Below are 15,017 nucleotides of genomic sequence, written 5' to 3'. Positions count from 1 at the left end.
GTTGTTTTAGTACATTATAGTATGTTGTAAATATGTTATTATTTTTTTAGTGTGAGTTTTTATAAAATACACTATTGACCACTGTCCATGTATGCCAAATCAACATTTTATTTATCAAAATATAAAGTATAAGTGTGCAAAAAATGAATGACACCCGATACCACATAAGTTACATTCAGTGGGTAAAAAGATCTACACATTTCCAGTAGCTTTATAGCTGAAAGTCCACTCAAACATACAAACACGAGCACCCCATGGCTATGAACTCATGAGGCAAAAAAACTGTAAGTAAAAAAATTCTTGATTCTGACTTTAAAATTTCCAGACATTTCCATTACATAATCAAATTGAAATAACCCAAATCTGAAATATATCTTTTCTCTCATTCAATAATGCTAAAATCCTTACTCGTGCCCTTGTCTTCACTAATTTAGATTACTGCAACTCGTTATGTGCTGAACAACCTCCAGCTCCAAAAGTAACAACATGCTGCAGCAACAGTTTTGACAAGAATTAGAAAATATGAGAATATTCAACCCATGCTGCAGTGGTTATCAGAGGTATTTGGAATTGAAAAGTAACAAAAGCCAAAAAGGAAGACAACATGGTGATACTAAATACAAAAAGAAACAAATGCTCAGGTTGGAGGCCGTATATAGAAAGAGAGGGCTGACTCTCAATAAATCTTGCAGATCAATCTTTGAGTCTACCTGTCACGGTCCTGCAAATCGAACAACAAATGCAAGTAAAAAAAAAACAACAAAATGATTGAAATGAAGATCCCTGATTCATCTGTTGTGAAGAAATTGTCAATCTGCCAGTATTTCTAAAGGGGAGGGCATGAAGTGCTTCTCGTAGCCCGATGTGCACTGCTCTTCCTCTGATGAGCTCCAACAATCAACCTTCTCCTCATCGGAGTCAACCATTTTGCTGTACTCCTTTCTTCCATATCTCCGGTCTGTCCTGTCACACTCCTCTGCGGCAGGATCTTCCCTCAGATCCTCTTGGCTGTCCGTTCGTGAACATTCATCTTTCATGACTAGCCTGGTTAGCCCGTCAGGTTCGAAAGCCCTGGACTTCGTCTCCACGACTTCCAACATTGAAATCTTGGGATGAGGCTCGTGAACGGAATTGCAGATCCAAGACAAGGGCTCATTGATCTATGGTGAGATTTCAAAACAGTATTTTTGCATTTTGTCAATACATAGTAAAAAAAAAAAAAAAAGGTAAGTAATTATGCGCAGAATAAGCAAGTGGAAATAAAAGATATCACTAAGGACAAACAATCCATCTCATTCTTCTTCCTAGATTATAGCTTGGCTCACAAAAGACAAAGAATTTCTATAATTTTGGTCACCTGGTGCTTCATCTGTTTGAAGATGTGGCTGTTGCTGGGATCTGGCACTTTTTCATAGATACACTGAGGACACACTTTGCTCTCTCCTTGACAAACACTGGCAGAGTTGGAACAGCAAAAGAGACATCAAGCACCCTCAGTTATTTTTTCATTGCTCTTCAATCTTGGAGGTCAAATAAAAATGTGAGACTGGGATATTTTTCAATCCTTACGCCATTCAAACCCAGTGATCATACAGAATCTTTTAAGTATTCCCTGTGTTATCAAAGGTTCACTAAGAATGTTACAGCAGAGTATTCAGCAACACAAAGTGAAAAAAAGAAAAAATATACGTATTGTCAGAGAAGTTTAAGATGATTGTCTTACCAGAACAAAATAAGAGCGAGGCTGATCATGAGTAGCAGGAGACCAATTACTACAAAGACCGGAATTAAATCTGCTGAATAAAGACAAACATATTTCACTAATCTTTTAAAAAAATCTTACAATACATTTTCACTATAAATACATATAAGTAAGCAACAAAAACAAGCGAAAGTTTATATATGATGTCGTACCAAATTTTTTCTGGCGGAGTGTTTTGAACGTTTTGGTAGAAATTTCACCAGGACCCGCCGCAGTCACAGCTCTGATCCACACCTCATAGTCCTGGCCTGGATTAAGGTCTTGCAGCCTGAAAGTCTTGTTTCCATGATGTGGGGTTCCACTGATGTTGTACACTAGGACAAACGTGTTTTTCAAAGTTAAATGATGTAATTAATGAGTTGTGGAAAAAAAAAAGCAAGGCCCAAGTTATCAAGCTTCTCCAATTAGAAAGTCATCCAATAAGTGTTCATTTATTTCAAATATATACTCACGGGATTAAAAAATGCATCAATCTTATTTTTCAAGTGTTCATACTCGTATAAAAACTAATTATAAAGTCTCCTGCTCCACCTAACCAACAGAAAACAGCCATGATTTTCTCCCAAGTGGAGCAGTTCTCTTTCTAATTTAGTTGATTAAACATTTGCTGACTCCTAAAACATTCTGGGTTGACAGGCAATAGAAAGGGCCGCAAAATTAAATCTTCGTCTATACAATGTCACGTCTGACTGAACCGCACAGGCACCGCGGCATTGGTCGACACGAGGCGAGGCCTGAGCAGAGTAGTTTCCATAGACGATAGCGTGTCTGCTGTGTTGATGTGACACCGGCTTTACACCGAGAACGCAGCTTGTGCCTTGCTAAACTGTCGCTTCACAGCTGCTTGTGTGTACTCAAAGCATCAGCCTAGCTGTTTCTTCATTCTCAAACACAGTGCTGCCTTTGAGCTTTGTGTAATCCATGGCTGATGCGACTTGAAAAGTTAAATATCCTTTTTGCCCAACTTGCCTCAGGCACCTAGGCATCAGGTGAAAACTCTAGATGTACGGCTGAGATGTGCATGCCACGCAGCTGGTGTGGATGCTTTAGTACGTTAAAACGGGAGAGGAAATGAAAATCATAACATTCAACGAACGCAATGCTGCAGATGCCAGGTGCACATAAGGCCACGAGGGCTGCCACTATTCAACTCAAGCCAGGGCAACCATGTGCAACTACAGCTCAACGGGATCAACAAATTTATCTCGTCCACCAACAGAACAGACTTCAGCAACAGCCCAAACCGCTATTGCCTTTGTTGGAGGGGTCAACAGACCTGTGATCAGTACAATAAGGAACTGTGACCTCAGCTCTGTTGAAAATTGACATTTGTTTTTTGTCAACAACGTATTTCCGCTAAAGCTAATATCGCTTTTGTTAAAACGCTTACACTTTGAAAATCATCCTAAATAATAGGAATAGTGCTTTTTTTAATTTATTTTTTTATTTTTTTAAATTGTGAGTATAGATACACAGGTAGATTAATTCCAATTTGCAGAGTACACTTATTTCCTATGCCATGTTTACAGCTTGCATCCATTGTGTTATAGTCTAGTTAATTGATTTTGTCATCAAGTTTTTGCGTTGGTTGTTTAGCTAAATGATCCGTCTGCACATTGAAAACCTTTTTTCACAAATACGCGAGGAGTCAAGCTGCTCTCTGCGCTGCAGACATGACGTTTGCATCATTGCTAAGGCACGTGATGCGAGCGTCATGTCTATTTTGCAGCTGAGGCTTATCGCAGAACAGTGTCACATATTCTCTTAAGCCCCTTTCACACTGCGACCCGCTATCTTAGCGGGTCCAAATTGCACCTTCGACCCGCGTCGAGCAATGTGAACGCTTGGCGTGTCAGGGTGACCCGTGTCGCCTGAAGCCGAGTTCAGGGGGAGTTGCCTAGTGGCAGAGCGTCACACGAAGCACATAAATGCTGGGCGTGTACAATGACGTAGGCACAAGCCATGCGTCGGAGGTAGGGTTAAATACACCTGTCTGCATCAAAATTTTCAAACAAATGATGGCGGGACACCTTGAGATCTCGTTTATGCAATTGTATATGCAGTTCATGGAGATGCTACTTTACGGTGCGTCTTGCTGCGTGGGAAACCGCGCTCTCCCATCTTTCTCGCCAGCCCTTCCAGCAGAGGTCCATCTTTCACCGTCCCCGACATGTGGCGGTAAATAACGTCCTCTGCTCGGGGGCTGAGGAGCTCGCGGACCTCCTTGTCTCCCCAGTTGGCCATATTAAAAAATGTCTCGAACTTGATGTAGGCTAAAACAGAGTAAAACTTGTCCTCACCTGTCGCTGTTGTTCTGAATCAGCTGTCCATCCTGTCTTTTAAACTCCTCACGTCACGCCCACGTCCGACCCGCGTCGATTGTGTTCACATCAAACTCGGCTCGGCAAAAAGACTAGGGTCCGACGCGGGTCGAAAGGCGAGTCGAGTTGACGCGGCAGCCCGGGTCGGCAGTGTGAACGCAACAGCAGACACGCTAAATTCGCGAATTAAACGCGGGTTATTCGGCAGTGTGAAAGGGGCTTTAGTTAGGAAGGTTTCTAATGCTCTGTTTTGTTTTTCGGCAAACGGGTGTGGAATAAATTCTTAGATGCTTGATAAATACAGCACAATGAATCTTTGAGTTTTTTCACTTTGTTTTTTGTTCACGTGCAGTACACTCATTTTGAATCAGTAGGCATGCACCAACATTATATGATTAAAACAGTTAGTGACTATAATGTATGTTTGTACTATATGTTGTTTTGTACCTTTTTGCGAGTTTACTCCTATTTGGTAGTACAGGATCCTCCCATTCTGCCCTGAGCAGGGGAAAGGCTTCCAGAACAGAATCGCTTCCGTGTCAGTGTAAGAAAACACCTGAAATGATAGCACTGTGGAGGGAACTAATAGAGAGTAACACATGAGGATTGTAAGTTTCATTCCACGTGAGAGAGAAGAGGTTAAAATTACCTCAAATCTGCTAAAAATTATATATTTCGAGAAGATGGCCCACAACCAACACAGAATACTGACCTCCTTGAACAGAATATCCAGTCGCTGTTGAGAGCCGATGGACTTCATTGTTGTTTGACACTGCAAACAATGACACTTGGTATGATGTGTGTTTCTTAAATGCACCTGTGGGTGGAGAGACACACCAGAGTAAAAAACGTTATTCTGAAAACAACCAACAGAGGCCAACAACGCATTCTCTGGGATTTTCTGAAAAGAAACATTTGACTTTTAGAGACGGTTTCTTTTTTTTTTCTTTTTTCAAAGACTATTACGTGAGAGGCTGGCAGTATTTGGAACAGAACTGCTGTACGGGTTGACACTGCTCATCTTGTTACGATGCAATGTCCTGCTGAGAATCATGCCTCCTGGCATTCACATGGATGTTACTTTGACCTTACGCATCAACTTAAAGCACTTCCCTGTATTAGCGGCTCCCCTCCCCAGCAGAAAAGCATCGGGCCCCACAAAAACTGCGTAGGAAGGGCTCCAAGAACACCACAAAGAGTCTGGGGTGTTCGCCCAGCCTCCAAACTTCATAAAATCAAATGGGATGAGACAGCACCTGTGGGAACAACGCCTACTCCACAAAATAAAAAAATTTTAAAAACTCCTAACCCACAGCGTCCAAAATATCTTTTTGTAATCGTTCCGGTACCATACAGTCCAGGACACCCTCTGATGTGCTTTGTTCATATACAGTGCACAGTGAAAATGAGTACACCCCTGTTGAAAAGTAACATTTTGAACAATATTTTAATACACAGACAAGTTATTCCCAAAACGTGCATAGAGTAAGTTTAATACAACATGTGTTCAGCTTACAACAGAAAAGAAAGGTCAATAATATAACTTGAATGACATATTTGTCCATTTTTGTGAAATTATGCTGGTGCAAAAGTGAGTACACCCCTATGTTAAACTCCCTGAGAATGGGCCGTGTTGGCCCGAAATGTCATGAAATGAAAAGGCATTAAAAGGGAGGTCATCGTTGTGCGTTTCATCCTTGCCTTACATTGAAATTTTACATTTTGAGTCTGCACCAGGCTAAAAGAGACGTGTGTGAGATTTGACTGAAATCCTATGGAGAGTATCATGATCTGCTTCAGTAGTCACAGTACATGTTGACAAGCATGTTTCTTTTGGTGAAATTCAGCTTCCTACTGTTGATGGCATCCATACAGCCCCAAACCATGTCACTCCCACTACTATGCTTGACTTTAAGCATGGGGCACTTTTCTTTGTACAAATCACTTTTTACCACCACACATGCTTGACACCATCTAAAGCAAATTTGTTCATCTTGGTGTCATCAGATCACAGGACATGGTTCCAGCAATCCATATCCTTAGTTTGTTTGTCTCTGATGAGACAATGATAAACAAATTTGCTTTCGATGGTGTCAAGCTTGTGTGGTGTTAAAAAGTGATTTGTACAAAGAAAAGTGCCCCATGCTTAAAGTCAAGCATAGTAGTGGGAGTGACATGGTTTGGGGCTGTATGGATGCCATCAACAGTAGGAAGCTGAATTTCACCAAAAGAAACATGCTTGTCAACATGTGCTGTGACTACTGAAGCAGATCATGATACTCTCCATAGGATTTCAGTCAAATCTCACACACGTCTCTTTTAGCCTGGTGCAGACTCAAAATGTAAAATTTCAATGTAAGGCAAGGATGAAACGCACAACGATGACCTCCCTTTTAATGCCTTTTCATTTCATGACATTTCGGGCCAACACGGCCCATTCTCAGGGAGTTTAACATAGGGGTATACTCACTTTTGCACCAGCATAATTTCACAAAAATGGACAAATAGGTCATTTAAGTTATATTATTGATCTTTCTTTTCTGTTGTAAGCTGAACAGATGTTGTATTAAACTTACTCTATGCACGTTTTGGGAATTAACTTGTGTGTGTATTAAAATATTGTTCAAAATGTTACTTTTCAACAGGGGTGTACTCATTTTCACTGTGCACTGTATGAACTGGACAGAGTTCCTTTGATAGAAAAAGGAGGACTCATTCGATATTTGGCAGGTGGTCGTAATGTCACGGCTGAAATGTGTATTTTTGCATTGTATATCCAAACCAAACAAACCTTTAAAAAGAGCCGTGGTCTTGTTACTGTCCACTTTGATCCAGTCAAACCCTTGGCCAGACAGACAGTCTTTGAATTGCACCACGTATTGTTTAAGATTGTCAGAGAACTGTGCGGGAGAGTTCCAGGACACTGTGAGGTTCTCCTCTTGCATCTCAAGGTCGATTGGTTGATGGTTTCCTGCTTCCCCTTTGCAAGAGACAAAGGCTTTGTTAGCCCCACTTAGCCACGTGTGCATGTGACAAAAAAGTTATTTTAAAACAGAAATTACAACTTTAGTCTTATTCAGTTTCAGCTAAATTGTTCATAGATAACATCACAGCGCATTTGCCGAGGGCTGTGCTGAATTGATCCCTGCAAGCTGCCACAGAAATATGATTGTTAAGTTCACAGCATTTTTACATAACACTGACACAAGGGGGTGAGCAGCTGCAGCGTTTAAAACTGTCTTTTCTGGATTACTTTAGCAGGTCTTCACTCTTTTGTCTCTAAAAGTGAAGAACGTTTGAGGTAAAAAGTCATAAAGCTAGGACTGACACATCTGTATTTATTAAGGTTAAAACAATCCTTTAACTGAACCAGTTAAGGAGCTACCTTAGTATGAGGGTGTTTCGCAAATAAGGCCCTTGACTCGAAAGCTTTACATTCCTTTAGAACAATCTTGGGAACTCATACCTGGTGCTGGCAAAACTAGATGAGTGGCATCTGTGGAACCGAGAGCATTGTATGCTGAAACACTGACTGATGACACATCCTTCAGAGAGGAGGTGAGGCGCCACATCATCTCATCATATACTGAAAGGGTGCTTGGTTCCACCGCTGACACATTTACCACCTTCACTGTGCCGTTATTGTAAAAAACTGTCACTTCATATCCCAAAATGAGTCCCCGTGCCTGAGAAATGGAAAGATTCTGCACAGGATAAAGAGAAGGAGAAGGGAGTGAGGGATGAGTCTCCTTTTAGAGACAGAGGCGCATTGCATTAATTTTTCCATCCTACCTTCCATGTAAGAAAACAGTCATAGCGTGAAGGGTGTATGCTGCAATCCCTCCATACATCCACCTCTCCAACTGGGGCTAAACAAGAGCAGTAAAGGAGACATTAAGAAGGAAAGAAAACCAAAGAGTGACAATCAGAACATAATCCACCAATCCGGACCTGTCCTTTATTATCTGTGAATTTAAAGCTAAGCTCGCCAACATCTATCAGATTTACTGTAACTCAATGGTTAAGATAAACAGAAGACAATATAACAATGCAAATAAATGAAGACTCACCAGACTCTGCACTTCTTATTCTATGGATCACACTCCAGTTACTCTTCAGGCTTGAACCACATGCGCAGCAGACCTGAAATTCATAGACAGTGCCAGGCTGGGGGTCGCTGACAGCATAGGTGTCACATAATTTATCCTCATACTGTGTAGGAAAAGAAAAAACATGAGTATGAATTCTGCAATCAACTCAATCAACAAAATACAGCATTACTTGCTTTAGCGGGTTTTTTTATTTATTTAATCAATGAAGTCTCCCTCACTGTGGAGTAAAAGGGATAGTTCCTTCTTTTATCACGATGTAGGTTTGTGGGAAGTACTTCTGAGCAGTCCCTGTCTTACCTGCAGTACACAGCGGTCAGAGGACTGTTTGGAATTTGGAGAATCAGGGAGGAATTCTGCTGGGGAGTGAAAAGCAACCCAGAACATGGCCACAAAAGAGCTTGTTTTTTGCCATCTAAAAACAAGTGTCAAAAAATTCATGGCCATTGGTGCTGACACTATTTATAATGAACTTTGCAACCCAAATTGAAAGAAAAATCAAAAGAAGAAGAAAAAAAAAAGAAAATGAAGTATTCCTATTACTCCATGGTGAGGTACTGATAGTGCTGAGAAGAAAAAAAGGAAACCAAACAGACCCAAACCCAGTCTTGGTGTTCCTCAGTTCGATATCGGACTTCACAAGTTCCAACAGTCAGCTGCAGCTCATCACAGATAGTGCCCCAGTGGACCTCTAAATGATCCTGATAGCTTGATGAGAATGTAGGAGGTGGTGGCATGACTAGAGAAAGGCAGGGAACAGCTATTCAATAACTTTTCCACTTGAAATATTACTTGGATCAAAATAAACTTTGAAGATTAGTTGCAAGCCAAAACAGCCAATTATAATAACTGCTCATCCAAAAAATATCAGGAATTTTTTTTAAAGGTGTTGGCGTCTGCATTCGTGAGAAAATGTGCAGGGTTGACTCACTGATATCTTCTGTGTTGAAGACAATGTCTTGAGAATTCACAGAACCATGCTGGTTCCAAGCCTGGACCCAGACACGAAGTTCTCCATGGCTGGGAAAATGATGGATAAACCCATCTGAACTGTTCCCACTAGTCATGTGCCCATCTCTGGGGGAGAAGGCAAGAAAAGACACGACGGGACAAGACAAAACGAGAGCAGTCAAAGTAATTCACAGGGCGTCTACTCAAAGCTGTCAGAGGCCTAAGACAGTGGTTATACTGATTTGTATTTACTCGCTATTTGCTGGCTCCCATTGAAGATGGTAGTTGATTGGGATCTTAGGGTCTGGTCTTGGTTCCCAAGTGCACTTTATTACTGAGCAGACTTTCTCATCACATGGTCTATGGCACATAGGGCGAGAGGGGGGAGAAGGGGGACCTGGAAAAACATAAAGAGAAAAAGATTTGAGGGAAAAGAAGAGCAATTATAGAGCAGTGTTTCCCATACATTGAGGAAACTATGGCGGCCCGCCATAGTTTCCGAATCCCAATCGTTTGAAACACAGCGATTTCCTCGAAAACCAACCAATATTACTATACAACAGGTGAATTAGTAATTAAACTTGTCCTAAAGTGTGCAATGTCAGAGTTTTGAAGTTTAGTGGCAAAAAAGGTTTATGTGTTATTAATCGCTGTCGGGGCGATTAACACACGTTATAGATCAGTGGGTGCGCGTGCATAAAGATCAGCTGTAATCATCGTGATTTCGTTGACAAACAAATTTTTTTGACCTATTTATATTATGAGAAATAATGTGAAATTTGAGCAATGACGAGTACACTAGTATGTTGTCCGGTATGTTGCTTAAAAAAATAGTAAGCTCAATAGTTTCTGTTTAAAATAAGGTGTTTCATCTGTCCCGCATGTGTGGTTCAACCATCCCGACTAGGCGGAGCGGGGTGAAGTTGGTTTTATATTCGACATTCGCCTATTTTCCAGCTTTGTAATTGTAATAGCGACACGAAAACCGCACCAATTAGCCTCAGGATGGTATTAATATTTACAGAAAACTAAGACTAACATACCACAGGCTTTATCAACTCACCAAAGTAAGCCTGAAAGATCAGAGTAACCGCGCCGAATATACTTCTAAGTGAACTACGGCAGCCGGAGCGCTTAGGGACCGTCGCAAAAGTGCAACGCCTTTTTTTGTTCTCACTGGATATTCAACCAATGAACACCAAACCACTTCGGATGGGTTTGTGAACTCACTATAAAGCTTTCACAGTCTTTTAGTTTCCAGAAAAATCATTTTAGGTAGAACATTTACTCAGTGTGCATAGTTAATTCCATTTTAGACTTTTATTTTGTAATAGCTCTCTTGTTTTTAAAGATATCAACACCAAACCACTTCTGATGTGTTCCTGAACTCATTGTGTACTTCCCACACCCTTTGTTATCAAGGAAAACCTTTTCAAGTTTCTCAAAAAGGCATAAGTACTCACTGTATATGATCCATTCATATTTTTCATGAAGTTTAGTTTTAACCTGTAAATATTTTCTATTACAATTGTCATTATTGGGTTTTAATGACAAGATGAGGTTTCCTTATAAGCCCACAAGGGTTTCTGACATCTCCAGCACACATTCCATTTTTTTAATTTGTTGTGTTTTATTGTGTATTTTTTTGTTATAGTTGAATGAATGTGTGCAAATCAATCAAATAAAATAAAATCTGCAGTCGCACAAATTTACGCCGCACAAATTCACGCCGCGTGAATTTACCCCCCCCCATAGTTTCCAAAAATTCTGTGGGAAACACTGTAGAGGTTCAAAAATCACGAGGCACGATTTGATGGATTTTCACGTGAACACATTTAATTCACCACTTTGATATTTATGGAATACAAATCAAATCTTAATCAATCATTTACTATATAACTACTTAGAATTTATACTGCATCTAGGTATCATACTGTGAGTGAAAGTGGAATTATAGTATCTAGTGTGAGGTGTGAAACGCATGACACTTTCCATGTGTCAATCAAACTGCCATGCTTCCGAAAAGACCCCGGCAGTTGTTGACAAGGAAAGAGTATTGTTGAAATATGGCTTTAATAGAAAAGAACAAGTTCTGCGTAAGTTCTTCCAGTGACACTTAACGCTAAACAGTCATAAGCTTTAACCCACCAACTGTATGAAACCAGTAGCCTGACAACATTTGTCAATTTCAAAGGAGTCATTTATGCTGATCATGAAACACTGCACACTATCATATAAACAGGTTGGAAGACATGGAAGAAATGCCGACACGCTGGCAAATTCCAAAAAAAAGAACTAAAAACCAGTGGTAAAAGGTCGGACTGAAAATAGCATCGGCATGTGTCATTATAAGCAAAGGTGCTGACCCATTGTGAGAAACTAGTATCATGTACCATGAGTCACAAAAATCTATAAAAGAGTACATAGGGCTCACATTGCCAACATGCAAGCAGCGCCTTTTTTGTTGGAGATCTGTAACATTTCATTTTAAATCAAATAAACACTCCTATTATCTGTTTGGGTGTATTTTACTGCTTATCAATATAAATCCTTTTTTAATGATTCAATAATAACGGGGAGGAAAACTAATACTATCAATGACGAAAGGAGCAATACTTAGAAAGCAACAGATAAGAGAGAAAAAGGTTGCTGTGTGTGCTCATATGCATATCTGCATCCAGCAGCTGCAGTACATCCAGAACTGTGCTGCCAGGGTCCTGATGGGGGTGCGGAAGTACCACCACATCACACCCATCCTCAAATCCCTCCATTGGCATCCAGACTGTGGATTCTTTTAAAAAAGGCCTGAAAACTCACCTTTTTAGAAAAGCCTTTAGCTTAACTGAAACTAAATCTTAAAATTATTTTTCTGTTTGTTTATTTGTTTTTTTTAAATGCTAGTTTTTAAAAGTAGCACTCTGAGGTCAGTAAGTTGATGTAAAGTGCTTTATAAATAAAATATATTGTTATTATATCCAGCTCTCCCCTGCAAATACACACATACTTTTTTTCTGTTCGTGACAAACCTGTCACCTTCACCCCTTTTGCACAAGCCTACACACTTTTAGCAGAAACCCATACAATACCTGAACACGGGAAAAGCTGAAAGGCAGAAACGATAACAGGAAATGAGCAGTCAAAAGTCTAAATGACTATACTCTTCCTCTGAGACCACTTCCGCATCGATACAGACAATAATGCAAAAACACATACATGCTACATGTTTAGGAACGTAGCTTTTATGTTATGGCACAGCCACTTATGTCAGATCAGGGTGAGCTGAAAATGACTTCATGTTTTCAGAGTCAGCACAACATATGATGCACATTAAACAATTCCTATGTCATTATGAAGAGATGTTTGGGGCTGAAAAAAAACATTCAGAATTAAATTGCCATACTCAATGGACCTATAACCTATTTCACCTGCTCTTAAGTTACTCATTCTCCACCTTACAAGGTGATTTCTGACAAAAAATATTGCATATCAAAACACACACATCACCATTTAACAATGTATGGCTTGGTACAAAGTGACAGAAATTATGAAAAAAAAAATAATGATTTGTACATAAGCTTTAAATAAGCCTACCTGCTGCAGCACAACAGTGTGACAAGGTGACCACCAGCATGGGAATAAGCCACCTCGTCATAGGCATGGCCATTACATTTGCACCCGGGCCCCTAGTGTCTGTGAAAAATACACATATAATCTTTATATACGCTTAAGTACACAAGCAGAAAGAAGCTGCCCAGCTAAACACATTAAGAAACTGAGTTATAACTCTCTGGGAAAAGCGAAAGCAACAAGCTGTATGACAATAATGAGGGCTGGCATTACTACACATGCGATATTAGAAGTGTGCGTTAAGGGGGTGGTGATTCCAAATACGCATTGAACCAAAACGTGGTTTTGATATAAGCACTACGATAACTGCCCAAATAAGTTACGACACTTTTTGTTCTTATCATCGCAAGGCCCACATATTAAGTGATATAAAGTACAAACTATTTACCTCATTAAGAGACGCATCATGCGGCGGAACTACACTCCGTTCAACAAGCTTTGCTGTAAAGTTTGTCTGTTTACCGGGTAACTCCACCCAGTGGGCTGGCTCGACGGCTTTCTGGAATTGCCACTGACGTGTACCACCCACACGAACGTGACTTTATGGGCAACTGCCCAACAAGACAAGAATTGAGTAGGCTACAATCTGCACTACTTTTGATTTCATTTTGTGTAACTTGATGCCTCACTACCTCTTTATAGGAAGTACAGTATTGCGTTGCCCGCAGGATCGTTTTTGCTGGTGTGTGTTTTTAAGTGGCCCAGATGTTTGTCTGTTGGTGGGCAACAAGTTTAAGGAAGGGTGTGTGTCTCCAAGATCAATCTAAAAATAAATCCATGGAGTACAGTAAGAAAGAAGTTGAATAAAAACCACTAGACTTAATCCACTGTGCATTCATTTGCCAAACCTTGAGTCGATTCACTGAACAACTGTGGCTTCTGTGTGCGCAGATGTGACAGATGTGTATTTGTAGTGTCTGATTCTTAATGTGACTTGTCCGATTTTACTTAACAGAGGTACGAAATGGCGTCAAGTTCAGTGTGTCCGGATAGGTGATGAACAATGGTCACACATTAACATTTGGACAATAACACATTCCTCAGTATATACAGTATATACGTTATATACTGACTATTGCGCAGCATCTACAGGGTTACCAACTATGGGAAGGTTTTACCCTACATAAGGAGAGAAGCATCCACTGTGCGAGAGAGATTGCAGTGGACTTTGGTGCTTTGAAGATCTCTCCAGATTTGATGCATCAATCTGTAATTCTGATACGGGCAATAAAAGGTTTCTGTGTTCAACCAAGTCTGTGTCAGCAGAGTTCTTCCTGTTCCATCTATACATAGGCTGCTTGAAGGCGACCATCCCTCATACACCACATATTCACCAAAGATAAATTGCTAACTGCATGAAACGGCTTCAGCACAGGAGTAAGTATGTTACCACTGCTTTAGGGGTCACAATGACTATGGACTCTCATAAAGAGCGGAGGCAATGTCAATGAAGTTCTAATAAATGAGAGTTTAACGGCATTCTGAATGTAAATCTCAGCATCAGAATGTGTCAATGAGGCTCAGAGTCGCTGGAGTTAGTTAACACAAAGGTTTAATCTTGCAGAAAGGAGACAAGTCTGCTGACACTGGGTTGTCTGGATTCTCAAATTATACTTCTGCTATTTGTGCTTTCTACCACAAAAGCATTAGCCACACGGGGTTATGAGAGATTCCTGTAGTTCCCTCCCATCAATATCTTTATTAGATGAGTGCAGTGTAGTCAATATGATAACATCAGATAAGACATCTTTGTTCAGTAAATTAAGGTTCATACAGAAGATAGAACTAGCAAAGATAGGAGGCCTTCTTCAGCATCCAAGGTTAAACTTATACGAGGATGAGGCCTCCACCAGCACACAGAGCCCCTTGATCTTCCAACACTGTAAAACATTCTTGCACACAGTACTTCTTTTCTTATAGTATAACCTCATGATATTTCTCTAACACAAGCTTTTCAAGCTTTCATTGTTTCATATACTTGATGACAACATCTACAATTTAAAATACCAACAAAAAAAAAAGAAATCAATAATGCACACTTATAGTAAACATAACACTTTGGCATTGACAAGCATATCATTAGTTAAAAGGATAATGGATGTACGGGTGATTTGAAGTTAAAAGATGAGAGCGCATGTAATGTAAGTTGATATTTTGTTCTGACCTTGACACAGACCGTGGTGTTTATCTGACATTCGTCTCATCTGTGGCATGCAGTATGAAGTATGTTTTCATAATGTATTGTGT

The 15,017-nt window shown here is 40.2% G+C and overlaps 1 protein-coding gene across 2 annotated transcripts; it reads right to left on the bottom strand.

Annotated features, from left to right (window-relative positions):
• Positions 1-84: 84 nt before the first annotated feature.
• On the bottom strand, positions 85-13,233 carry il12rb2l (interleukin 12 receptor, beta 2a, like). Of its 2 annotated transcripts, none has more exons than XM_075453819.1 (15): positions 13,159-13,233; positions 12,735-12,833; positions 9,396-9,540; positions 9,124-9,269; positions 8,789-8,931; positions 8,154-8,295; positions 7,876-7,952; positions 7,550-7,787; positions 6,875-7,063; positions 4,796-4,900; positions 4,531-4,665; positions 1,915-2,076; positions 1,724-1,796; positions 1,358-1,454; positions 85-1,160 (listed from the first exon to the last, which is right to left on the bottom strand). In XM_075453819.1, the coding sequence occupies exons 2-15, from the start codon at positions 12,805-12,807 to the stop codon at positions 810-812; spliced, it is 2,076 nt and encodes a 691-aa protein (XP_075309934.1). In that variant the 5' UTR covers positions 12,808-12,833; positions 13,159-13,233; the 3' UTR covers positions 85-809. The 2 variants fall into 2 exon arrangements, with proteins under 2 accessions (XP_075309934.1, XP_075309935.1); XM_075453820.1 differs by having other exon boundaries at positions 1,724-1,793.
• Positions 13,234-15,017: the final 1,784 nt, after the last annotated feature.

The sequence above is a fragment of the Odontesthes bonariensis genome, chromosome 21 (assembly GCF_027942865.1).
Source record: "Odontesthes bonariensis isolate fOdoBon6 chromosome 21, fOdoBon6.hap1, whole genome shotgun sequence".
NCBI classification, from domain to species: Eukaryota; Metazoa; Chordata; class Actinopteri; order Atheriniformes; family Atherinopsidae; genus Odontesthes; species Odontesthes bonariensis.
The sequence above is the reverse complement of the archived record's forward strand: the minus strand, read 5'-3'. Positions and strand labels throughout refer to the sequence as shown.